The sequence below is a fragment of the Chiloscyllium punctatum genome, chromosome 10 (assembly GCF_047496795.1).
Source record: "Chiloscyllium punctatum isolate Juve2018m chromosome 10, sChiPun1.3, whole genome shotgun sequence".
Taxonomy (NCBI): Eukaryota; Metazoa; Chordata; class Chondrichthyes; order Orectolobiformes; family Hemiscylliidae; genus Chiloscyllium; species Chiloscyllium punctatum.
In genome coordinates this window covers 30466729-30491733 of record NC_092748.1, presented here as the reverse complement: position 1 = coordinate 30491733, position 25005 = coordinate 30466729, and the positions used below count along the sequence as shown (strand labels likewise).

At 39.3% G+C, this 25005-nt stretch overlaps 1 protein-coding gene across 1 annotated transcript in view; it reads left to right on the top strand.

Annotated features, from left to right (window-relative positions):
- The window catches only part of col6a3 (collagen, type VI, alpha 3), a 152092-nt gene extending 132722 nt beyond the window's left edge, over nucleotides 1–19370 (top strand). Inside the window, exons 44-52 of the mRNA XM_072578754.1 lie at nucleotides 1007–1696; nucleotides 4318–4420; nucleotides 4515–4552; nucleotides 6835–7089; nucleotides 8983–9057; nucleotides 12428–12598; nucleotides 12746–12796; nucleotides 16702–16872; nucleotides 18350–19370. Coding sequence (XP_072434855.1) covers nucleotides 1007–1696; nucleotides 4318–4420; nucleotides 4515–4552; nucleotides 6835–7089; nucleotides 8983–9057; nucleotides 12428–12598; nucleotides 12746–12796; nucleotides 16702–16872; nucleotides 18350–18390 — 1595 coding nt within the window. The 3' untranslated portion in view covers nucleotides 18391–19370. The remainder of the gene's footprint in view (nucleotides 1–1006; nucleotides 1697–4317; nucleotides 4421–4514; nucleotides 4553–6834; nucleotides 7090–8982; nucleotides 9058–12427; nucleotides 12599–12745; nucleotides 12797–16701; nucleotides 16873–18349) is intronic.
- The last annotated feature ends 5635 nt before the right edge of the window (nucleotides 19371–25005 follow it).

The following is a 25005-nucleotide window of genomic DNA, read 5'->3' as shown; positions in this document are numbered from 1 at the left end:
TGTAGAGGAGACTGCATTGGTTAATCAAATATATCAGCAAATATTTATCAGCATTCTATTGTAAAAATGATCATAGTTTGAGAAATCAGTCATACAGCACAAATTGTATTATGGCTTTACGTGAAATACCCAACACTTGTTTAATGGTATTTTATTAACCAATTTGTAATTTGTTACTGTTAGATAATCCAAAAATGTAAGGAAGATTAACAATGTGCTCAGTGATACTTTTCCTGATTTAAATACTGTATTCTACTTTAACGCCTTTGTGCACAGGTACAAAATGTTAAAAACAATGACTGCTGATGCTGGAAACCAGATTCTAGATTAGAGTGGTGCTGGAAAAGCACATCAGTTCAGGCAGCATCCGAGGAGCAGGAAAATCGACGTTTCGGACAAAAGTCCTTCATCAGGAATAGAGGCAGAGTGCCTGCAGGGTGGAGAGAGAAATGAGAGGAGAGCAACAGCACATGCAGTTGAATGGACCATCAAAAATGTTTCCAAAAATGTCGATTTTCCTGCTCCTCGGATGCTGCCTGAACTGCTGTGCTTTTCCAGCACCACTCTAATCTACAATCTCTCACACAGGTACAAAACCATTGCCTCCTAATCTGTAGTGCATCTTGAACCATACAATTTCATAGGCTGCCATTTTTGTCACTAATTTGGACTCTGGTGAACTTTTTTACGCATCCATGTAATGTTCACCTCTCTCATGTTAACAATGGACAGTTAGGTATCAGAGGAAGATGAAAATCCATTAACCCACATTAGAACCACATATTTTCAAGCATCAATATGATGTTCCCTTTTTTTGACGTAAACTGCCTGATGTGATCCTAACATGGACTGTGGATCCATTTCCCTAGGAAATTGTGGTTCAGGATATAATTTCATTAGATCAGTTATTGAAATGCACATGAAGATTGAAAGAAATTTAACACACTTGAGAAAATGTGGATGTTTATCTGACAATGAACAGCTTTTTTTCTTTTATTTTGCATAGACTTTTGTGAACCGAATGGAGTCTGTGATGCCAGATTTTTCCGAAGCAAAAGGTCGACAAAACCCACTGATGCAGATCTCGACGTTGCATTCATCATGGAAAGCTCTGCAACTATCAACCCAAACCAGTTTATAGAGACAAAGAGATATATTTCTTACGTGATAGATCACTTGGAGATTAGCGCAGAGCCTTTAACATCAAACCATAAAGCCAGGGTTGCTGTAGTACAACATGCACTGTATAATTCCCAGATGAATAATAGTCTGGAGCAAGTGAAAGTGGATTTATCCCTTACTGATTCCAACTCCAGTAAGGACATCATAGAATACATCCACAACAGGATGACTCAGCTTGAAGGGACAAGAGCAACAGCACATGCAGTCGAATGGACCATCAAAAACATTTTTGGAAAAGCCCCTCAACCAAGGCAACTCAAGCTCATTGTTCTGATAACCACAGGAAATCTCCCAGAAGCTGAGCGAGAAAGGCTGGTAGCAATTGTCACTGAAGCCAAGTGCAAAGGCTTCTTCTTTGTTATATTCACCAGTGCCAAGGAATCTATCGAAAATAATCTGATTTACCTGGCAAGTGCCCCTCAAGACGTGTACTTCAGGCCAATCAATGACTTCTCAGAGCTCCACAGTGAAGAGTTACTCAGGTTTGGACGTCAACTCCCCAAGTACATCAATGGTAACTTTACAGTCAGTCACTCACTTGCTTCCACTGCTTAGCCAAAATGAAAGGGATAGAAATGGTGGAATCTTGTGACCGCTCCCCCACCAACTCCCATCTCCACCCCACCCATCCCCTGAGTGCACCCCAGGGAGGATTTGGTGGCTGTAGAAGGGTGTGACAGTTGATCAAACAAGTGGAAATCATGCCACCTTGTATCTTTCAAATCTGCAATGAGAAGGCCCTCCATACCATCGCCACCTGAGGCTCTTAAGTTGTGATTAATGCCTAACTGAGGTCCTCATCCTGCTCATGCTAGTATCTGCCCAGTGTCACTGGGGAATCTGCGTTTGATTGCCACTCCCACTAGGAGGACCAGGCTTTGGGAAGAGGGCCTACTGAGTGCCACCTCCTGTCCAGCAGCCCTTCCACCGCCCCCAAGATCCTCTCCCTGCTGTTCACCCATCATTGCCCACCGTGGCCTAGGTTCTGCACTCGGAGGGATATCCTTCTGGCAGTAAGCGCCTTTTGTAATTCCTGGTTGCTGGTCAAACTTCTGACCCTGGGGTTGACAGCACAGGGAAAGGTAGGCCATGGTAGGCCAGTCAAGTGCCTGATTAGCAAATAATGCCATCACACCTTCTCAGATGGAGGTTATGTGTGCACGCCTTGGCTTTTCAACTAGTGACCAAATCCCATATCGCTGGCACAAGGTTCCACTCCAGAAAATCTCTCCTCAAAGATAATATTCCCAATTCCCTGATGCATTTAGGAATAAAAATCCAATAAATATTCTAGCACTCTTAATGCACTAAATAAATCATAGAATCCCTATAGTGTGGAAACAGACCCTTTGGCCCAACAAGTCCAAACCAACCATCCAAAGAGTAACCGACCCACCCTTGTCTCTGGGGTTCTGGGGTATTCAATATGCTCCTTATGAGGTTGGATCTCCAAAAATTTAAAACTTCCACGGATCCCCAGAGAGAATTTTTTTTTTCTCTGTTTGAAAACTGTTTGAACAATGAAATTATTGTCTTAGTTAGTTTTGTTCTACTTGTTTTTGATGCCCAGCAACAATCCCATTGGGACGTGGAGGTGACTTAATTAAATACATGCACATCTCCTCATGCTTATTCTTCATTCTAACTGAGCATTTTGCTTCAATTGATGCCATTTAAAAATTTAGCTTTGTGTAATCAGCTTGTGCAAAATCAGCTCAGTGCTTTCAGTGTTGGAGAAGCTGTTCTGTATTCGCTGGAGTGTTTGCATACGATATCCTCACCCAGAGAATACCCAGAGAATACCCAGAGAACTCTGGCTGAAACATTTTGCTGGCTAATTCATGTAGAACTGTCAGTTCACACTGTCCTCAACTTTGGGGGAGGAGCATAGGTAAAATTAGGCATCTCGCAATCATCAACAAACATTTTATCATTGGATTCTGTAAAAGATTGCAGTTTAGTTTCAATATTTAACTAAAAACAAATTGCTACCTTGGAGAAGTTAAAGGTTAGGCAAATCAAATGACTGATTTGGTTGGGACCGTGATTCCTATCAATTTAAAGCCAATAAGAGCTAAGTTACAGGCTGGAATGAGTAGTGTGGAGAGTGAGCTTCTCAGGGGTGTCCAGTCCATGGAATTGATGTTGCAGATGTTCAAGATGCTCTCGAGTTAATCTTAGTGAGTTGCTACATTCTTATGGATAGAATACACTGCTTACATGTTCATATAATATTTAAAAATCTCACAGTACCTACCAAAACAAATTAGTCAAATATTATCAGTTTGTTTTCCAGGCTGAATTTTGATTTTTGACCCTTTTTAGAAACAGGTTCCTCCTTACCATTTGAACCTTTCATACCCAGAGATACACAGATTTAAAAGTGCAAGTTAGAGAATTGATGTAAATTGAATAAGTAAAACCAAATTAGGCTACGATAAATTTTCACCAGTTAGAAGGAGATAGGTAATTTTGTGGTAATATAGCTATCAGTGACTTTTAAATATCATCGTACTGTAATCCTAGACCTTGCTTCGGCACCACTATCAGAGAGAAAACCAAAATGGGGGTAAAGGATAGAAATGTCCTTTTACCTGTTGAGAGCCTATGATTCCTAGTTTTCCTTTTGTATTTCTGGTGCCTTCTGTTGCTACACGTATTTGTTTTAATTCTTTCCTGTCATTTGCTTCCCATTTCTCCCAAAGATGCATTTTACTGGGATATAGTACCACAGATGCTTAACTATCTCCGTTGCCTCATCCAAACAGCCTAACTTCATATAGCCTGCAAGTGGGAGACTATTTAACTCTGATTAGCATCATGCTGAGCCTATTTCTTTTCTCTCTCACTTAGCTGCTGGAAAAGTAGAAAGGATTACTGTATTGTTATAGATCATGGAAATGATTCCTGGATTTTTTTTCTATTCCTCAAGAGGTCATCTAGAAATTGAGGTCAACTGCATTAGCCCTTCAATCACTTAATGGGGATCAGCTAACAACCCAAAACTATCTGCTCATTATGGCTCGGTGTTCCATAATCCTATAGACTTTCCCAAGTTCAACACTGAAGGACACTGTAGGATTTTGGTTCTAATACTACATGAAAGGAGCTAAAAGAATATTTTCTTCTTCACAGCTGAGAATGGGCTTCATCTTCCTCCTGAGCTGCAGAGACATTGCGGATTATTCCAAAGTGACCAGCCCAGCAGTGAAGCATTCGGAGAGTCTCACAAACAACAGTAAGTATAGTTCCACTGCAGAACTTCTGCTTTTTAAAAAATATTTAGTCCTATTTTAGTGAAACTAATCTTTTCTTTCATTTTGTGTGTTTAGCACAAAAGACTTGCCAGCCACCTCAGAAACACTTAAAGGTAAGTTATTGCCATTATTGAGAGCCATTCGTTTAGGGCAGGACATGCTCAACAGATTCATTTAAGAAATAATCAACACACTTCAATTTTGCTGATGCAGACTCATTTTCCAGGACCTCAAAACTGTGGAAATGCCCCACTTCCCTTCATCTATCATCATACACTCAACATCCCTTGAAAACCTAAGCTAGGTGTCCCTTCTCTTATTGTCCTGACGTTTATAATTCTCTTGTCAAGCTTGCACCATAAAACCTTAATGATTAATTCTTTAAGCTTCTGGGTTTTTGTATGGATCTTACCAACCTCCTAAAATCATTATTTAATATTTATAACTCATACATATTCAATTGTAACTTGAAATTTAAGTCTTCCAATGTAATTTAATTTAGTGATGCATCATGATTTGTGAGAAACCTATTATTTTTCATTTGGTATTTTGGCAAGTATAGCGTGTCTTTCTCACTTCTCCTTCCTGAAGTCAGTGCCACATTCCCTTGGGATTCTTTTTGAGCTGGTAGGAAGGGGTGACTGGGATACAAAAAAAAAATCATATCAGAGTTTTAGCAATGATCATTTGATTCCTTGCTCAAGTATGATTGCAAGTCTTATCTGTAGCTGGCTCCTGATGAAAGTTGAATACATGTCTGTGCAGAGGGATCTGGGCATCCTTGTGCATGCAGCACAGAAAGTTGGTTTGCAAATGCAGCAAGTAATTAAGAAGGCAATTAGAATATTATCCTTCATTGCTAGAGGAATAGAATTTAAAAATAGGGAGGTTACGCTGCAGCAGTATAGGATGCTAGTGAGGCTACACCTGAAGTACCGTGTACAGTTTTGGTTCCTTATCTGAGAAAGAATGTACTGGCACTGGATGGGGTGTGGAGGAGGTTCACTAGGTTGATTCGGGATTTGAGAAGGTTGGCTTATGAGGAGAGATTGAATAGAGTGGCCTATACTCATTAGAATTGAGAAGAATGAGGGGCGATCTTATCGGAACCTATAAGATTATGAAGGCATTAGATAAGATGGAAATAAGAAGGTTATTTCCACTGATAGGTGAAATTAGAACTAGGGGGGCTTAACTTCAAAATAAAGGGGAGCAGGTTTAGGCAGAACTTCTGATCCCAAAGGGTTGTGAATCTGTGGAATTCCCTGCCCAGTGAAGCAGTTGAAGTTACCTCGTTGAATGTTTTTTAGGGTAATGATAAATAGATATTTAAACAGTAAATGAATTAAAGGTTATGGTGAACAGGGGAGTAAGTGGAGCTGAATTCATAAAAGGATCAACCATGATCTTGTTGAATGGTGAAATGGGCTCCTATTTCATATGTTCTTATGTCGGCAAAAGAAAGAATCCAACAAAGGTGTCTAAATATTAGTACGCAGATCTACTTGCAACCACTAGCCAATCTATGGATAACAAAGCTAATTAGTGTGATTCTACTATAACTTCAGATGTGATATGCCTCAGCAGATGATTGATAATGTGTGCTTCTGGTCGGAGTCTAGTACAGTGACATTTGATGCTTCAAATGACCGAGTTGGAAATTGTAGCTATTAAGTAGCCTTTTAAGGAAATGTTGCCAGCCATACCTGCCACTAACCTAAGATATGAGGAGATGAAAGGTTCAGTAATCAGTTTAACTATGTTGGAATCTGGCAGGAAAAAAAAGCTCACTGGTTTATAAATTGTGTCAACTTACCACTGAGAAAGAATATCACAAATCTCTTTGCTATAATATGGCATTTGGGTTAAAAGGAAATAGGTTTCTGAAGGATTAAACAAAGTGGTTCCTGAGATGAGGAGGCCATGCAATCTTGTAATTTTTTTGCTTGAGTTTCTTTCATTACTAAATGAAATTAGTGAGTTAGAAAATAAAATCCATTGTCTTTCCTTTGATTGAAAGTACTTCAACATACTTAGTTATGCCTTCTATTTCTTTCTGTCTGATATAGACAGAAAAAGCAAATCTGAGCAACAGGTGGGTTGTTTTGTGGATGAATAGATTGTTTATTAGCAGGTAGTGGGACCAGAGGACTGCAAAATTGAATAGATATTCAGGAGTTTATATGAGTCGTCCTTAGTAGATTTTCTGCAGGGTATATAGATGCAGAATGTAGTTTATTGTCCAGTAAATGATAGTCATTGTCTGAACGTAACAGGCTGAATGCAGTAATATTATCTTGTTTGTTTTTTTCTTTTTTAAAAGTGAAATAGCAAACAGTTTTGTTTTTAATATATCTGACTCCTTTCCACTTCTATCTTCAATCTGTTGCTGTAGGCTTGGAATTATCGAGCTTCAGTGTCACAGAAGACAGCATTGTCCTACACGTGGCCCAGACTGAACCTCAACGCATTGATAATTATGAGGTTACTGTGGTCAAAGTGAGCGAGAACCTTCTTGTGTCGAAGACAAACGTCAGTGATCCTGTGATCCTGCTAAAAGATCTGGAAAGTGGGGAGGAATATAATATCATTGTGATAGGATTCTATCAGTCTAAGGCAAAAGCTATTTACGATGGAGCATTTACAACCAGTGAGTAATACATTCAATACTAAGCCAACCAAGGTAGCAAATGTCTTTTCAACAAATCTAATTGAATGGTTTCTGTTCAAATCTGGATTAATATACAATTGCACCTGAACAAAAAAATGACTTTCTCATCTTACCCACTATAAACTATTACAATTCAAACACAGGACATGTTAGGTATAAATTAAACCCCACATCTATTTGTAACCCATTGAGCAGTTGTAAGTCATTGAAATATACAGCTAAGAGGAGACTATTCACTCCATCATTCCTGCAGCATTACTTTGAAAGGAAAACCAAGTTAGTTTCACTTGCCTGCTGTTTCCGTGGAACCTAATAACTTGTTGCATAGATCTGCTTTATGTCATGTTGTCCTTGTTTTTACTTTTGCCAATTATCTTAAAATAAAATGTATCTTGATACTTGTGTAATAAAGATGCAGCGGGAAGCTCTTTCAGCATTTTTGAGTGACAATGATATAAAACAAAGAACTGCTGAGGATCTAAAACAAAAACAGAAATTCCTGGAGAAAGTCAGCAGGTCTGGCAGAATCTATGGGAAGAAAGCAGAGATAATGTTTTTAAGTTTGGTGACTCTTCTTCAGAACTGTCAGTTGTGAGGAAAAACTGATATTCGTTTTGAAGTGGGGATTGGGAGAGTTGTAGGGTGCAGGGGAATGCGCAGAGGGGATAGGTGAGCAGATAGGTGGAGATGAACCCCAGAAAGAGAGCTTTGAAAGGGGTAGATAAACAAGGAGATAATGAATAGCAGGCCAGGAGAAATGAAAAGCAAAGAGATAATAAGAGATAGGAGTGAGGAAATGGGTTAGCTGTCTTGAATGCAACCTATTTAATGCGATAATGGGTGGAGGAGTATGTGGGAAGGAGTGATGTGCTAAAAGCAACCTGTGTCATAGCAGAACTGGGTGTGGAATGGGTAAAAATCATACAAGGACAGAATCTGGCTCTAAGCCAAATTTGAGCTTGATATTGAGTAGTAAAGGCTGCTGGGTCCCCAAGCAGAAAATGAGATATTATTCTTCAAGTTTGTGCTAATGCTCGCTGGAACACTGTAGCAGACATGTGACAGAAATGTTGGTGTGGGAACATGGTGGTGTGTTGCAATGGCTGTGATTGCAAGCTCATTTTTTGCAACATTTAGTCTCAGGATTCTGCTCACCTTGGAATTAATTCTGATATTTAATTCATTCTTTCATGGAGTTGAGTAGCATTTGTTGTCCATTCCTATATTGCTCTTGAACTGGAAGATTTATTGGCTATTCAAGGAGCAGTGAAGAGTCAACTGCATTACTGTGGATCTGGAGTTGCACTTAGGCTGGGTCAGGAAGTCAGATTTCATTCCATCAAGCATCAAATAGAAATTTACAACAATTGATGATAAATTCTAGTCACAATCATGTTAGCTCTGATGAAGAGTCTTCCAGACTTGAAATGTTAGCTTGCTCTCTCTCCACCGATGCTGCCTGAACCGCTGTGATCTCCAGCACTTGTTGTTTTAAATTCCAGATTTTGTTTTTGTTAATTGAATTTAAATTCCACCAGTTGTGGGACCTGAACCCTCATCTCCATAATATTTGCCTGAGCCACCATCAGCCCCCTACCTGCATAAGTCAGGCAATTCAGTTCCAACGAACCTGTCACCTAGCAGGAGAAATTTTATCCTATCTGCAATAATGTACAATGCCATAAATTCTGAGCTCCGTGTAGGCTAGGAACAATTAAATACTTCATATCAGTCAACTAAATTTACTTATTACTTATTAGAAGGGAATCAATCTGTTTAAGAAGTCTTTTGCTGCAATGAAATACAGTTTGAGTGAGGTGTGAGGCATTTTTTTTTTGCAAAATTTATATGTTTTCCTTCCAAAATCCCCAGAAAAATCCCCAGAAAAAAATGTCGAAACCACACCTGATCTCCAGTCTATGGAACCATTACAGCACCCAGAAACGGGTAAGTGTTAATGAATACTGTTTCTATAAAATGCATAGCAGCAGTGAAATGGAAATTTGTGTGAACATATCACATTCATTCTTGATGTTGAGCTAAAAATATCCCTTGGTTAAACTTTATTTTCATATTGCAAAGGGATAATATAATCCAGTATACAGTGTATATTAAATGATTTCTGTCATCAACCATGTGAATTGTACGTTGGAGGTTGCAAAGCACTGTGTAATGTAGAGGGGCTGGGTATGATATTGGTGTCCATAGTAATAGTCAGGATAATCCAGTAGAGCTATGACTGTATTGGTAATGGAAACTGTACAGAGCTGGAATATTACAAGGAGAATGTGTGCTATATAATTATTTTATTGGTCATTGTAAGCTAGACACAAATGTCGGGTGACATTGCCATCACACTTTCTATTGTTATCAACTGCTCTCTCTTCCCTAACATCACTCTAATGCTAATATCCTCCCTGCACAGTGTGACCATTTCAACCTTTCCAATCTGGCACATTATCTCATTTTTTAAAATTCAGCTATGTGGCACATATCCAATGCAGCATAATCATCTGACAGTAACTACTTAGAGACTAAAACTTCTCACTGTTTTAGCATTCCTCATTCTACTCTCCATGCTACACAGTATCTTTCAAAAATCCAAGCCACCGTTTCTTTGCCAAGTGTCATTCTTTGCCCTGAGCAGGAGTGTGAATTGGTCACTAGTTTCATGTGCTTCTTTTACTGCGAGGACAGCTTCATCGAAATGTCAAGTACACAATTTTTGTCATTACTTAGTTTGTTTCAGTTATTACATATGGAAGAGGCCCTCAGTGTGTAATACTTTCTACATAGCAATAGTACAGAAATTCAACCGCCTTTAATTAAGTAAACCATTCTGGAGCCTTTACAGAAGCATTAATAAATTTGATATGGACCACAAAAGTTAGGCGGCATGGTGGCTCAGTGGTTAGCACTGCTGCCTCAAAGCACCAGGGACCTGGGTTTGATTCCAGTCTCGGGTGACTGTGTGTGGAGTTTGCACATTCTCCCCATGTCTGTGCGGGTTTCCTCCCACAGTCCAAAGATGTGCAGGTTAGGTGAATTGGCCATGCTAAATTGCCCATAGTGTTCAGGGATGTGTAGGTTAGGTGTGTTAGTCAGGGGAAATGTAGACTAATGTCGACACTCTTTGGAGGGTCAGTGTGGAGTTGTTGGGCTAAATGGCCTGTTTGCACACTATAGGGATTTTATTCTAAAAGGAGATATTAAAAAAGGTGACAAAAATCTTGGTCGAAGAGGTAGATTCAAGGATCTTCATAAAAAGATGAGAGAGATATAGGCTTGTAGAGGAAGTGTTAGTATGTAGCGACTTATGATCTCTTTAAAAAGGTTTTTTTCTGCAGGATGTGGGTGCTATTGCAGTGCCAGCCCCTACTGATTCACAATGACAGGTGGTTCAATATGGATCAGTGCAGAGATCATTGATATTTGCAATTTATATTAATTATTTAAAGTTTGAATTCAACAAAACCATTTCTAAAATTGCGGCTTGGTGGCCAGAGGTGTCAATAATATAAAAAATGGCAATAAATTGTCAGAAACTTACAGACAGGCATGTAATTGATCAAGAATTTCAGCAAGTGTGGTGCATTATATTTTTTGTAAAGTGAAAACCTGAATAAGTTAGAGGAGCGAAGTGATCTGAGGATACAAATGCACAAATCATTAAAAGAAGGCCAATACGTCCACCAAAAATAATCAAACCAAACAGTAGACAGAGAAAATTTTATCAGTGAGCAAGTATGCTTAACATGTCCTTAAATTTGGTTCAATCACACTTACAATATGGCGATCAAAACAATATGAATTCTAAAAGGGAGAGGGAGGCAAGAAATAGAATGTATCATGATAATGTCTGTCAAGCAAGGATGAACAAGCTAGGTCCCTTTTTTGTTGAACAGAGAGGACTAAAAAGTGTCCTGATGGAGGTCTTTAAGATGATGACAGGCTTTGATAGAGTAGATATGCAGTTTTCACTGAAGGGGAAGAACAAACCTAAAGGCAATCAATGCAAAATATTCATCAAGAAGGCAAATACCAAATTCAGAAGAAATGTATTTAATCAGCGAGGTTGATATGAAATTTGCTCCCAAGTAGAATGATTAAGAAAAACAATATGGCATTTATGGGAAAAATAGGTAAGCATATGAGGAAAAAAGGAAGAATTAGTCAGGCGGGTAATGTTAAATGAGAAAGGATTACAGTAGCTGATATGGAGCATGAATTGCACATCTGGATAGAACAACTCATTCCTATGTTGTATATTGTGCATAAGTAAGTAGACTTTTAACACATTGATTCCTGAAGAAGGGCTTATGCCCGATACATCAATTCTCCTGCTCCTCGGATGCTGCCTGGCCTGCTGTGCTTTTCCAGCACCACACTTTTCAACTCTGGTCTCCGGAATCTGCAGTCCTCACTTTCTCCGACTTTTACCACATATAACTTAGTGATAAGTATTGAGGGGCAGGTAGAAATTTGAGTGCTGGCGTAATTACCAGCAATTCCATTTCCAACAGTTATCAACAATGAATCCTCAAGCCAGAATTCTTTCAATGGAGTACTCACTCTGACTACAGGAGCTGTTTCATTCTATTTCATTTCTTTGATTTATATTGAACCAAACAGGATTTTCTTACAGTGTTATTACATAAATAAATTGGGTAATTTAATTTGGGTCAGGGATGGCTTACTAGACTAATTATTGTTACATTGCCTGATGTATAATGTTGTAACATACACTTCTTGTTATGCGAGTAAAGAAAGGCACAAAGTTCCAGTGAATCACTGATATGACCTGGTAATATTTAACAAAGTTCTGCCACTGAAACAGGCTGCTCTGAAATCACTTAATTTGCAGTCTCACTGGATTCAGTACAATATGAGGAGATGCAAAAGCTTTGAATGTGTATGCAGATGGCTGTGAGCCTTTCCATATGTAACAGTCCATACAGGTCTGCAATGCAATAAACTCCTTGTTGCCGTATATGGGCCAGTCAAGGGGCAAGACTCTCTCACAGGCGAAGAGAAATTATTACTACACAGCACCATTATCTTTTCAGTTACATTTGCTGTCAACCTCTTGAGATGGGTCCCTGTGTCACCAGATAAACTAATTCTGCACTGCTAGTATTACATGAAGTTTGTCTCCTGCAGCGATGTTGCAAAACAAATGAGGAATTTTCCACCATGATGATACCAAACACCAATGGAGTGACAGTAATGACTTTTCAACTTGCATTAGCATTGCCTTATCCCATTTTATTCTGATAGTTTGTGTTAACAATTCATATTTTACACATAAATTTCACAGATCGGTGCATGCTGGATTTTGACGCTGGATCGCAGTGCTTAGAGTATAGTGCAAAATGGTTCTTTGACAGCAAAAACAACATCTGCACTCAGTTCTGGTATGGCGGCTGTGACGGTAATGGTAATAGGTTTGACACAGAAGCTGAGTGCATTACAGAATGCACAAAAACAAGTAAGTAATATAGCCGGGGAGGGAATACACCAAATTGCCTAGAATCAGCACTGTCCGCTGTTCAGTTGTTTTTTTTTTGGCAGTTGTTTTAGAGAATGGCTGATTGAAAAAAGATTAAACTGAATACCTCACCATTTTCTTCCACAGTACTAGAAGAAAACATACCAGAACCCAAGCCTGCAGGAATCACAATGTCAGGTAAATGCTACCTACTCTTCATTGCTATCAGCACCTTCACCATCCAACAAAATGAGTGCCTGTTTTGCTCATACTTTTCTGGACAACCTCTGCAGAGAAATAAAGGAGTAGACAGGAGATTGGGCAAGGCTGAGAGAAAAGTAAATATAAGCAGGGAAAGAAGACCACTCAATGTCCTTTGAGGAATACAGAAAAGAGACAGCGAGAGAGAGAAAAGTTGAGGTCAACAGAGATCAGGCAGGGTCACAGTGATGTGATTGACATGTACAAGATCCTGAATCAATCCTGAAAGATGCACTTGGGAAAGATGTTTCCTCCTGTGGGTGAGTCCAAAACTGGATGGCAATGTTTTAAAATTAGGGCTCACCCTTGTAAGAAAAGATGAGTAAAATATTTCCTCCCAAAGGGTTATGTGACTTTGGAACTCTCACTCAGAAGGCTGTGCAAGTGGGGTCATTAAGTATTTTTAAGGTGTAGGTAGATTACTTCTTGTTAGACAAGAAAATTGAAGATTACTGGAGGTAAGTGGAAATGTGGAGATTTTGATGCAATGATTTTCATGAATTGTGAAGAAGGTCAAGGGACTGAATGGTCAACTTCTGCTCTTACTTTGTATGATCATTTGGACCAATGACAGAAGGTGAAAAGCTGCGTGGCTGTGTGGGTGTTTGCATGCATATGTGTGTGTGCTTAAATGGGTGTGTGAAGAATGAGAGGTGATCTTCTAGAAGTGCACAAAATATTTTAAAGGGATAGACCGAGTAGCTGCAGGTAAGGTGTCTTCCCTGGAAGAGGGTTGATGTGGACTTGATGGGCTGAATGGCCTGCTCCACACTGTAGGAGTTCTATGATCAGTGTTTAAGTTTACATCTGATGCTGATCAATTTTTAATGGCTAAAGGTTATTAAGGGATATGGAGCGAAGAGCGAGTTTCTGGAGTTAAATTACAGATCAGCCATGATCTCATTGAATGATGAATAGGCTTAAGGGACTGTGGCCTGCTTCTATTCCTATTTTCTTTTATGTACAAATTTAAGGAAGAGATAGCACCATACAATTAGTATAGAGAAATGTTCCCATTGTATGTAACCATATTCTCTGAGGAAGGAGTGTTTGATGGGGCAATGTTAAAGGAACTCTACATCACACCTAAAGAATTGTATTCCCCACCAAGAGCATAAGACGTTGGCAAGGAAAGGTGGTTAATATTAACTTAATCCCCAACATGTAACCTGACATGATCAGATCAGCCAACTGGATTTCTTCATTCCATGAATTTTAATGCAAAGTAAATTCAGACACATGCAACATAGCCAATTTGACTACACCAGTCTCCCACTACAAACGTTAATTTCCAGATGCCCAGAAGACGACTTCTGTATTGAAGATGCAGAAGTGACTGTAACTGATTGAAGATTAGGTGATAGGGCAGTTCTAATGAAGTTTTACTATGTGTCAACTCTTTATTGGAGCTGAGCTGGATTGGTTAAATACTGACATTGGATGCAGAGTATGTAAAACATGGTATTTTCAGTTGTGCCACCTCTCACCCTAACAATGAGAAGAATTTGAAATGCTATGCTGGAACTGGTACTGTACACACCTCAGAATAGTGGTTATGAGAATGTCTGGTTGGTGGGAAGACTTATTGTTATGAGTCAGTAAGGAATTTCCAAGGGGTTATAGATAGGTTGAATGAGTGGGCAAAAACTTACAGATGGAGTTTAATTAGGAAAGTGTGAAGACTTGCACTTTGATAGGAAGAATCAAAAGGCCGGCTATTGTTTAAATGGAGAAAGACTCCAAAGAAATATAGTGCAGAGGGTTGTGGGTGTTCTTGTGTATGAAACACAAGAGGTTAGCTTGTGGATGCAGCAAGTAATTAGAAGGACAAATGGAATATTGGCCTTTATTGCTAGCAGTTTGGAGTAGGGAAGTATTGTTACAACTGTACAGGACAATGTACAGGATTCCTGATGAAGGGCTTTTGCCCGAAACATCGATTTTCCTGCTCCTCGGATGCTGCCTGACCTGCTGTGCTTTTCCAGCACCACTCTAATCTTGACTCTTATCTCCAGCATCTGCAGTACCCACTTCTGCCACATGAACAGGTTAGGGCTATTATTCATTAGAGTTAGGAAGAATGAGGATCTTATTAAAACATACAAGATTCTGAGGGGGCTTGACAGGATAAATGTTGGGAGATGTTTTCTTCAGTGGGGTAATCTTGAACTAGGTGACTCAGTAACATTATAAGTGAGTACTCATTTAAAGTTGAGTTGTGAAAGAGTTTCTTCTCATAGAGGTAATGAATGTCTGAAATTCTCAATTCCAGAGCATGCTGGAGGCTAGGTCACTGAAAGTATTCAAAAACAAAATAGCTCACTTTTTGAAATATTGGGAAGTCAAGGGCAATGAGGAACTGGCACAAAAGAGGATTGTCACTCTTGGTCTTAATGCTGCACTAACCCTTAAATAAAATAGGATCTGCCAGAACTTAGGGCAGGACTTCTCAATAAAAAATATGGCTCTGAACCATCTAAGCAGATGTTAGATCAGATGAGCAAAACAGAGATACAAACATAAGATTTGATACATCTTATAGCAAAAGAGAGATAAGTCCTAAGTAGCATCAAAAAGGAAAGTGAGGGTTTCAGGAGAAGGTTGCATTGCACAGAGCTTAGAAAGCCAACACCACAACCTCTAACAACGTGAAGCAATTTGAAATCAGGGATACACAAGAGACCAGAATAGGAGGAGGGCAGATATCTTGAAGGGGTTTGGTCCTGAAGAGGATTACAGAGGAAAGGATATGCAAGAATAAGGAAGAAGTTGAAATGAGGATGTAAATAGCAAAATAGATGCAATACTTAGCCTGAAATCAGTCCAGGTGAGCAATCACAGAGCTGTTGTGTGGAAAAGATTTAGTGTACACTAGGACATAGGCTGAAGATCAAGGGGTGAAGTGCATTTGAACAATGTTGATATTTCTGCAGGAAGTGCTGCTGTATTACTACTTCATGGATATTCACTGTAGAAATGAAATTGTACAGATCAGGAAGCTTAACTGATATTTGATGAAAGACTTTGGAGAGGAGATTGGTCAGAGCCTTGTTGTGTGTAACAATTTTTTTTTGTTTTTCATTCATGGGATGTAGCTGTCTCTGGTTGGGTCAGCATTTATTGTCTATCATTAGTTACAGAAGGTAGTCGTGGGTGCCTTCTTGAATTGCAGTCTTTTTTGGTGTAGATACACCGACAATGATATTAAAGAGGGAATTCCAGGATTTTGACCAGGTGGCAGTGAAGGAACAGCAATATCTTTCCAATTTAGGATGATGAATGGCTTGGAGGGGAACTTATGTGTGACTTTCCCACGTATCTTCTGTCCTAGTCGTTCCAGATGGTAGTGGTGGTGGGTTCAGAAAATGCTGTCTAAGGGGCCTTTGTGCATTTCTTTAGTGCATCTTGCAGATGGTACACATTGTTGCAACTTAGCATTGGTAGTGGAGGGAGTGAAGATTGAATCTTACCAGAAGTAGACTAGGTGTCATTTTTGGTAAGCTTATGACTTGTGTCTTGTACATCATGGATGAGCTTTGAGGAGCCAAGAGGTGAGTTACTTATTGCTGGATTCCTAGCCTCTGAGCTGCTCTTGTAGTCACAATATTTATATGGCTACTCCAGTTCAATGTTTGATCAATAGTAACCCCCAGAATGTTGATAGTAGGGGATTCAGCGACGGTAATGCCATTGAATATTGTTAGATTCTCTCTTGTTGGAAACGCTTTTTCTTTTCCACCCCTCATCCATCTAAGTTGGTACATATACACAAATTTAAATTCTCCTGAATTATGCTCTGCTCAGTTGTTTAACATTCACCTTTATTGCATATGTTTTTACAGTTAAAGATATATGTCAACTACGTCGGGATGAGGGAAATTGCCGAAATTTTTCCCTTAAGTGGTACTATGATGTAAAGACTAAAACGTGCACACGGTTCTGGTATGGTGGATGCAATGGAAATGCAAACAGGTTCAATACGCAGGATGAATGTACAAAGGCATGTGCTGAAGGTAAGCAATTTGCAGTGCCAATGCAGGGCAGCATAGTAGGAACCAAATCTCTCTGCCTAGCTCTATTATTAAATTCTACAAGGCGATTGTGGAATTGAAAATCCTTGAGAATCACTAAAGATCCATCTGACAATGCCTCTGGGAGGTCAGAACTAGAGAGGAAACTGGTGCCCATTAACATGTCACATATAACATTTTGCAGAACACGGTACAGTAACAATTTGAAGGATACAATAGGGTAAAATAATTGGAGGATTTAGTACTCACCTTCATATTTCTCATGAAAACATAGGCAGAATGACAGTGGGCCCAGGGCTTTAACCTTTGGCCTCTTGCATCAATTTATATGTAAACAACTACTAAGAGCATTTATTCGTTTGCCCAAAAGATTAATTCTGAAATGGCATGCTACAAGATGTGTTTGTTTCTAAGTAGAGGTACATTCTATGCTTTTTCTTGAACTAAAACCATAGTATAAATTAGATGCAGATTAAATGTCCATGTATTCTGCCCTAACAAACTCCCTAGTCCCAATATCAGTCCCAGAATAACACTACACCAAAGTGAAATTTCCACTTGCTTGGATACATTGATGAGTTAAAGAGTAATGATTTCATTTACTTATAACCATAACTTGTCGTCTGAACAGAAGCAAGAAAACATTCAGATACATCAAGGTGGAGACATGATTATAACTGCATCCATCATAATGATGTATAACATTAATGACAACTATAAAACTCATAGTTAGAGGAAAAAATTAAACATGGATTGAGAAAATGTTTAGACAACTAACTGTTCAATTAAATTGGTCTTCAAACAATTTAAAAACAAACAGAACACCAAATCAATTTTGTAGACATTGTCTGTCGTAAACGACAAATTTAAAGGATTAGAGGACAGATAGATCAATGAAACCTATCCGTGAAATGTAACTCTGGAGTAGGCAAAGAGTATATTTTTCAAGAATCTGTTGAACAGCTCTGAAGATGGAGAAACCAGAAGCCAGTACATACATGAATAAGAAGGGTTTAGAGGGATATGTGACAAGTGCTGACAAATGGAACTAGATTAATTTAGGATATCTGGTTGACGTGGACAAGTTGGACTAAAGGGTTTGTTTCTGTGCTGTACATCTCTATGGCTCTATATACTGTTCTTCTGCACTATATGCGAATAAAGTGCATTCCATATACTCTCCCATCAAGTGTCCCATTCTTGCGCAAAGTGAATTATTGTGAACCACAGAATGAATGAAGTTGAGTACAGTTGACCGAGTAGAGCCATCTTAAGACGAGATTCCCAAAGTTACGTACTGTTCCCAAAATATCCCTCCATTTGTTTGACTTTCAGATTGTCAATTAAGCCCACCTAACTTATGTTTATGTGCTACAGTTATATTTAGTCAACTGCTCCAGTTATGCATACAGATACTTTTTAAAGAAAGGAATATAAAATACTTTTTTGTTGTTTTAAGGACTGATTCAAACCAGAATGGTAACTTCAATGGGAACGTAAGTGAAATGGAACCTACGCCCTACATATACCTCTGATCGGAGCCAGCGTCTACAGGCTGCCATCAATCCCAATATGCTAAAGGTTCAACAGATACCTTGCACTGTATTTCCAATAGCTTTCATTAATCAAATGTTGAAGAGTTTGAAATCTTTTAAAGCTGCATGTTATAATGGTGCTATCTTTGAGTCTGGGTGCTAACTTTATGTGGACATAATGTGTCCACTTTTGCATACATAGACATCTATACAGCTTGTTACTCTTGTCTGTTTGTTCTACATTTTCTCATACTTAATATGAACATTTCTAACCTTCACATCACTTAATTGTAAAAAAAAAATTGTAACTGACTAAGTGGCACTATAATAATTTTTTATATAAAAATACATGATTTACACAGAACAAAATCTTATACAAATCACTTTGGGATAAAATTATATTAAAACAAGCTTTCATTGTATGTATATGCTTTGAACTTTTTTTAAAGGAGGGTGAATTATTACAGTGTTAGTTCACTAGCTGAAGTGAGACATATACCCACAAGACATGTAAAAATTCAACATGTGAATACTCAATTGCAAAAGTAACCTAAAAAAATTTCTCGTATTCAAGAAAGTTTTACAGTGAGATTTTAAAAGAGTTGCTCTATCTTGTTAAAAATTTCTCCCTGTACTGGCTCTCATGAGGAAAAATTGTAATTTTAATGTACTTTGTAAACGTTTCTAATTTTGGAATTGTAATGGATTATGTACATATAAGCAATTTCCAATCGTGAGCTATTTGGCACCTTGAAAAGACAACATAAGAACCCTTTTAGGAATACTACTGGGATTAAACTTTAATCTAGTTTACTTTCAATTCCTAGGCTTTAATGTATCAATCATTTGTAAGGTGTTGTATTTTTATGACATTGTTATATTGTAAGACTTTAATAAAGATAGAAATGAGAAACTTTCTAATAAAATGGTTCTTAAACTTGGAAATTTAAGTCTTCCGGTTGTTGATTTCCACTGTCTCTCCACAGGTGCTGCCAACTTGTCAAGTTTCTCCAGAAACTTCAATGTTTTTGCTGCTGGTGTTGTTCATTTCTGTTTATTTTAGAGTACTTGAGTTGAATATAATGCCAGTTTGAAAAATGTACCTGCTATCAATATTACACAGAGGCCATAGAATTTCACCCAAACTTATCATTGAACCCAACCAGTCCATGCTGGCATTTGAGCTTCATTTGAATCTCTCCATTCTTTTTCTCATCAAAAACTACAATTTCCTCCCTCAATTCATCTATATTTTTGCTCCCTTTGGCAGCAAGTTCATATTCCCACCATTCCGTTGGAAGTTCATATTCCCACTACTCTAACGTTATTATTTTCTGAATTCTGTTTTGGATTTCTTGGTGTCAGTCTTATGTTGTTGGTATATAGTTACATTCTTCCCCACAGGATGAACCATTTTATTTGATATCAAAACCTTTCATGATTTTAAAGTCCCTTACTGTGTTACATATTTCTCTAACTCTTCTTGAAGGAAGAGACCCAGTTGATTATTCATCATATTTCTCATAACTAGGTATTCTTTGAATCTTCATTGACGATTTTATTATATTTTCCATCATTGAACTTCATAACTGTAGATATTATGTTAGCCAACTGGATTAGCCAACTCTGGCACCACACATTTTAGGGGATTTTTAAATATAGTTTAAAATACTTCCTCCAACTCTTTCCTGGATTCTCTCAAAATGGATGCAATCCACCAAGATCAGAAATTTTAATCTGTTCAAGTAGGATTGTAGAGTCATAGAATAGTTATAGCACAGAAGGAAGTCATTCAGCCAGTAATATCTGTTCTATCTCTCTGAAAGAACTGTAGACATATTGCAAATCTCCCCCCTTCTCCCAAAGCCCTGCATACATTTCTTTATAGGTATTAATCCAATGTCTCAGCTGAACCTGCCTCGTGCACATTCTCACACTGGCATTTTACGATATTAAGCACTCACTGCCTGAAGAAGTTGTTCCTCATGTCACCATTGTTCCTTTTGCTAATTGCCTTAAATCTGTGCCCAGGTTATCGATCTTTCCATCAATGATTGAAGTACTTCTACCAAATCTCCTCTTCACCATCTTTTCTCAAGGGAAAACAGCCTTAGCTTCTGCAGTCTATCTGGTCCGTTAAAGTTTCTCATCCCTGGAACGATTGCCGTGAATCCATTCTGCATTTTCTCTAATGCCATCACATCCATCCTAAAGTGTGGTGTGCAGGGTTGGACACAATAATCCAGTTGAAATAGAAAAGTGTTTCCTGAAAGTTTGTTTTCTTTATTGAATCATCAGATGTGGGCAACACCAGTAAGGCCAGCATTTCTTGCCACATTTATAACTGCCTTTGAACTGAATGGCTTGTTGGACCATTTCAGGAGCAGTTAAGAGTCAAACACATTTATGAAGATCTGGAGTTACATGTAACCCAGAATGGGTAAGAGTGAGATTCAATTATATTATTACAATGAAATTACTTTTAGGAGCTTGAATGACATGGTATACAATGAGAAATGTGACAGATTCATATTCAGCGATACCTATCTCAATGTCAGAGACTAAATTGTTGCATCTTTTTTACTGAGTCCAAGGCAGTAAGATGTCTTGGCAGTGATGATTTGCCTATTAGGAGATTGTTGCCTATTAACAACCTTATTGATTGCACACCATGCATCATTAATATGCAGCCTCTTTCTTACAATCCCCTGCAAGCAAACTAGACATAGAATTCTCTATGTGGAGCTCAGGTAACTTCAGCTCACCACTGGCTACAAAGAGGTTCCAGGTTGAACATGAGGCATCAAGAATTCAGAGCATGATCATGTGCACCAGCTCGATGCATCCCAGATCCACAGGCATTGGTATTAAATGTGCCTGTCTTGAAAAACCCTTCAAGTCCACTTTTTTTTAATTCACTGGCTAGGCCAGCATTTATTACCCATCCCTAATTGCCCTTAAGAAAGTGGTTCATTAACCACTGTAGTCCATTTGGTGCATGTTATCAATAATGCTGATAGGGAGAGAAATCCAGGATTTTGTCCTAATGACAATGTCAGGAAGGTGAGCATGGTGAGTGGCTTGGAGGGGAGCTTGCAGGTAGTTGTGTTCTCATATATCTGCTGCCCTTGCATGTGGTCATGTACTGAAGTGAGCTGTCTTAGGACTTTTGGTGAATATCTTTAGAGCATCTTGTGAATGGGACACATTGCTGAGTGTGTGACACACTACTGAGCCTCGGTGGAGGAGGGAATGGATATCTGTGGATGTAGTGACAAAGTGGACTGCTTTGTCGTGGACGGTATGAGGCTTTTTGTGTATTCTACACTTCAATATTGCACATCGGGCTGCACCAGTAACCATCATCCTAATGCTGCTTCCCTGCTTTATCTTGCTTTGCCTTGCCTTGCTTTCTTTATGCTTTGCCTCTTAGTCAGATTCACAATTCTGCAATATTGCACAGTCTCAAAATTGTCATTGCTGGTAGTAGTCCTCAGCCAAGTCAAGGGAAATAACCTTCAGTCAGGGGCTGTCAGCACACTAAAACAAGGCTAGCCTTTCATTCTGAAATAACCGCATAGAGGCCAGTTTCCCATCACCAAGTCACACTTTATTTACTTTTGCATAATACACTGGCTGTGGACAGCCAGCTCAGAGTCAGTCTCCTGAACTGAGGAGATTCTAAATCCCCTGTTTATGTTTTTTTTCTTTTTCTTTACTAAGGAGATTCTAATCTCCTAGTTATAGATTTATTGTTTTTTTCCCCAGCACGTATATTTGTGCATGGGTTGGTGCAAGACACAGTGAAAACACTAAGCCAGGAAAGACACCCATGTGGCCAATTAGCCAGTGACAGTAAAGCCCAGAGGGAGCTATGTTTACATAAAAAAAAAGTGGAGGGGAGATAGGGACTAAATCAAAATAGAGTTGGAGTGGGAAATAAAGTACTCCACTCCATGCAGTGTCCAACTCTCCCTAAAGAGGTCAAGAGTATAGGTAGACACTGTGTGCTCCTCCTCTAGGGATACTCAGCCAGGACATAAACGGGGAAAACGGGATTTTCTGTTGTGGTTCTGTTCGCCGAGCTGGGAATTTGTCTTGCAAACATTTCGTCCCCTGTCTAGGTGACATCCTCAGTGCTTGGGAGCCTCCTGTGAAGCGCTTCTGTGCTGTTTCCTCCGGCATTTATACGGAGGAATTTCCTGTTTATATTTTTTCTAACAATCTCCTGTTTATATTTTTTAAATTTCTTTTTTTCTTTTTTTTCTTAAAAAGAAAAAACAAATACAAAAAACAATAAAGAAACTCAAAGCAAAACAAATATCTTTCCTAAACAAGGGGAAAGAAAAAGAAATTCTCCTCCTCAAAACCAGCAGGAACACATCGACTGTGGCCCAGCCAGTACCAAGTCATTGCTCTAAGCCCCTGGTTATCTTTTGTTCTCCTGTCCTCGATTGAGAAGATTTTAATCTCCTGGTTAACTTATTTTTATTTTTCCCCCACACTCTAGCCTAACCGCGGTCGTGTTTATATTTTTCCCAGCACCCATGTTGTGTGTGTGCAGGTGTGAGACACAGTGAGAGACACAAGGTGCACGAATCTTTATTCGTTTTCCACCACCAGGGAGAAAGGAAAACACCCGAGTGGCCAGTGACAAGCAGTGCCCTTCACATCAAAGGGCAATGCTGCATGATCAAAAAAGTGAAGGGGAGGGCAGGGATTAAATCAAAATAGAATTGGAGGGGGAAATAAAACACTCCACTCCCTGCGGTGCCCACCTCTCCCTAAAGAGGTCAAGAGTATTGGTAGATGCCACATGCTCCTCCTGTAGGGATACCCAGGCCAGAACAAACCAGGGAAGAGGGGATCTCCTTTTTATATATTTTTTTAATAATCTCCTGTTTATATTTATTTTTAGAGTCAGTCCCTGAACTGAGGAAATTCTGAATCCCCTGTTTGTATTTATTCTCTAAGAGAACCAAAAAGAACAAATATCTTCTATGGAAAAAAGGTGGGGGGAAAGAAAAATAAACTCTCCTCTTCCAAAACACAGAGACCAACAGCAGCATTAGCAGGAACACACTGACTGTAACCCAGCCAGCTCAGAGTCAGTCCTTGAAATGAGGAGATTCCAAAACCTCTGTTGATAATTTTTTTTCCTGTTTTTAAATTTTTCCTTTTTTTTCTGATACTCCAGTTTATTTTTTTCTTTTTATACTTATTTTACCCCAGCACCCAAGTCGCGTGTGTGCAGGTGTCGGACACAGTGAAAAACAACAAGTGCATAAATCTTTATTTGTATTCCATCATCAGGAAGAAAAGAAACACCCAAGTGGCCAGTGACAAGCAATGGCCTTCTCAGAGGGCAACGCTACGTGATCAAACAGTGAAGGGGAGGGCAGGGACTAAATCAAAATAGAGTTGGGGGGCAAATAAAGCACTCCACCACCTGCGGTGCCCACCTCTCCCTAAAGAGGTCAAGAGTATTGGTAGACACCATGTGCCCCTTCTCTAGGGATATCCAGGCCAGAACAAACCGGGGAAGAGGGGATATCCTGTTTACATTTTTTTTTAATAGTGTCCTGTATATGTTTATTATTTTCTGTTTTTTTATATATAAAAAGGAATACCAGTTAACAAACTAGCTAAATAATTCAGCCAGTTCAGAAATCAGGTTTTTCTCCTCCCCGCCCAGAAAAAAAGCAGGAACACACTGACTGTAGCATCAGCCAGCACTGAGTCAGTCCCCTAAACTGAGGAGACTCTAAATCTCCTGGTTATATTGGTCAGTCACGGCTTTCCTGATTGTCCCAAGTTAACAACCTAAATCAAGGATGTCGTAGACAACAAGATCCACTCAGTATCACTCACTACAGATACCAACGCAGGAGCTTGGATGTGGTCAGACAGTTGCTCAGGGCGGGCAGAGTCAGAATTATATTTTTCATAAGAAGTGAAGAACTAAATGTCTGGCAGTCTACCATGCTTCCTGCCCTACTGTTGTCTGATTTGCTCCTGCAATGGGTGGCACGGTGGCTCAGTGGCTAGCACTGCTGCCTCACAGCACCAGAAACCCTGGTTTGATTCCCACCTCAGACAGCTGTGTGGAGTTTGCACATTCTCCCCGTGTCCGCGTGGGTTTCCTCCGGGTGCTCCGGTTTCCTCCCACAGTCCAAAGATGTGCAGGTTAGGTGAATTGGCCATGTTAAATCACCCATAGTGTTCAGGGATGTGTAGGTTAGGGTGCAATAGTCAGGGATAAATATAAGTGGTAGGGTAGGGGAATGGGTCTGTGCAGGTAACTCTTCGGAGGGTCAGTGTGAACTTGTTGGGCCAAATGGCCTGTTTCCACACTGTTGACATTCTAATTCTAATTCTGAAGGGGCAGGCATGAAGGGAAGTAAAAGTCAGAGGCGTGGCTGTTCCTGTTGGTACAGGTGGGGACATATCCAGAGTGAGTGTGTAGATAGTATGTAAGGCATGGTTTAGTGCCGTCAGGAGTTAAACTGGAAGACTGCGAATGTGAGCAAATACTGTAGATAATAGTGAGAGAGGTAGAGATGAACCTTGATGGGAGATG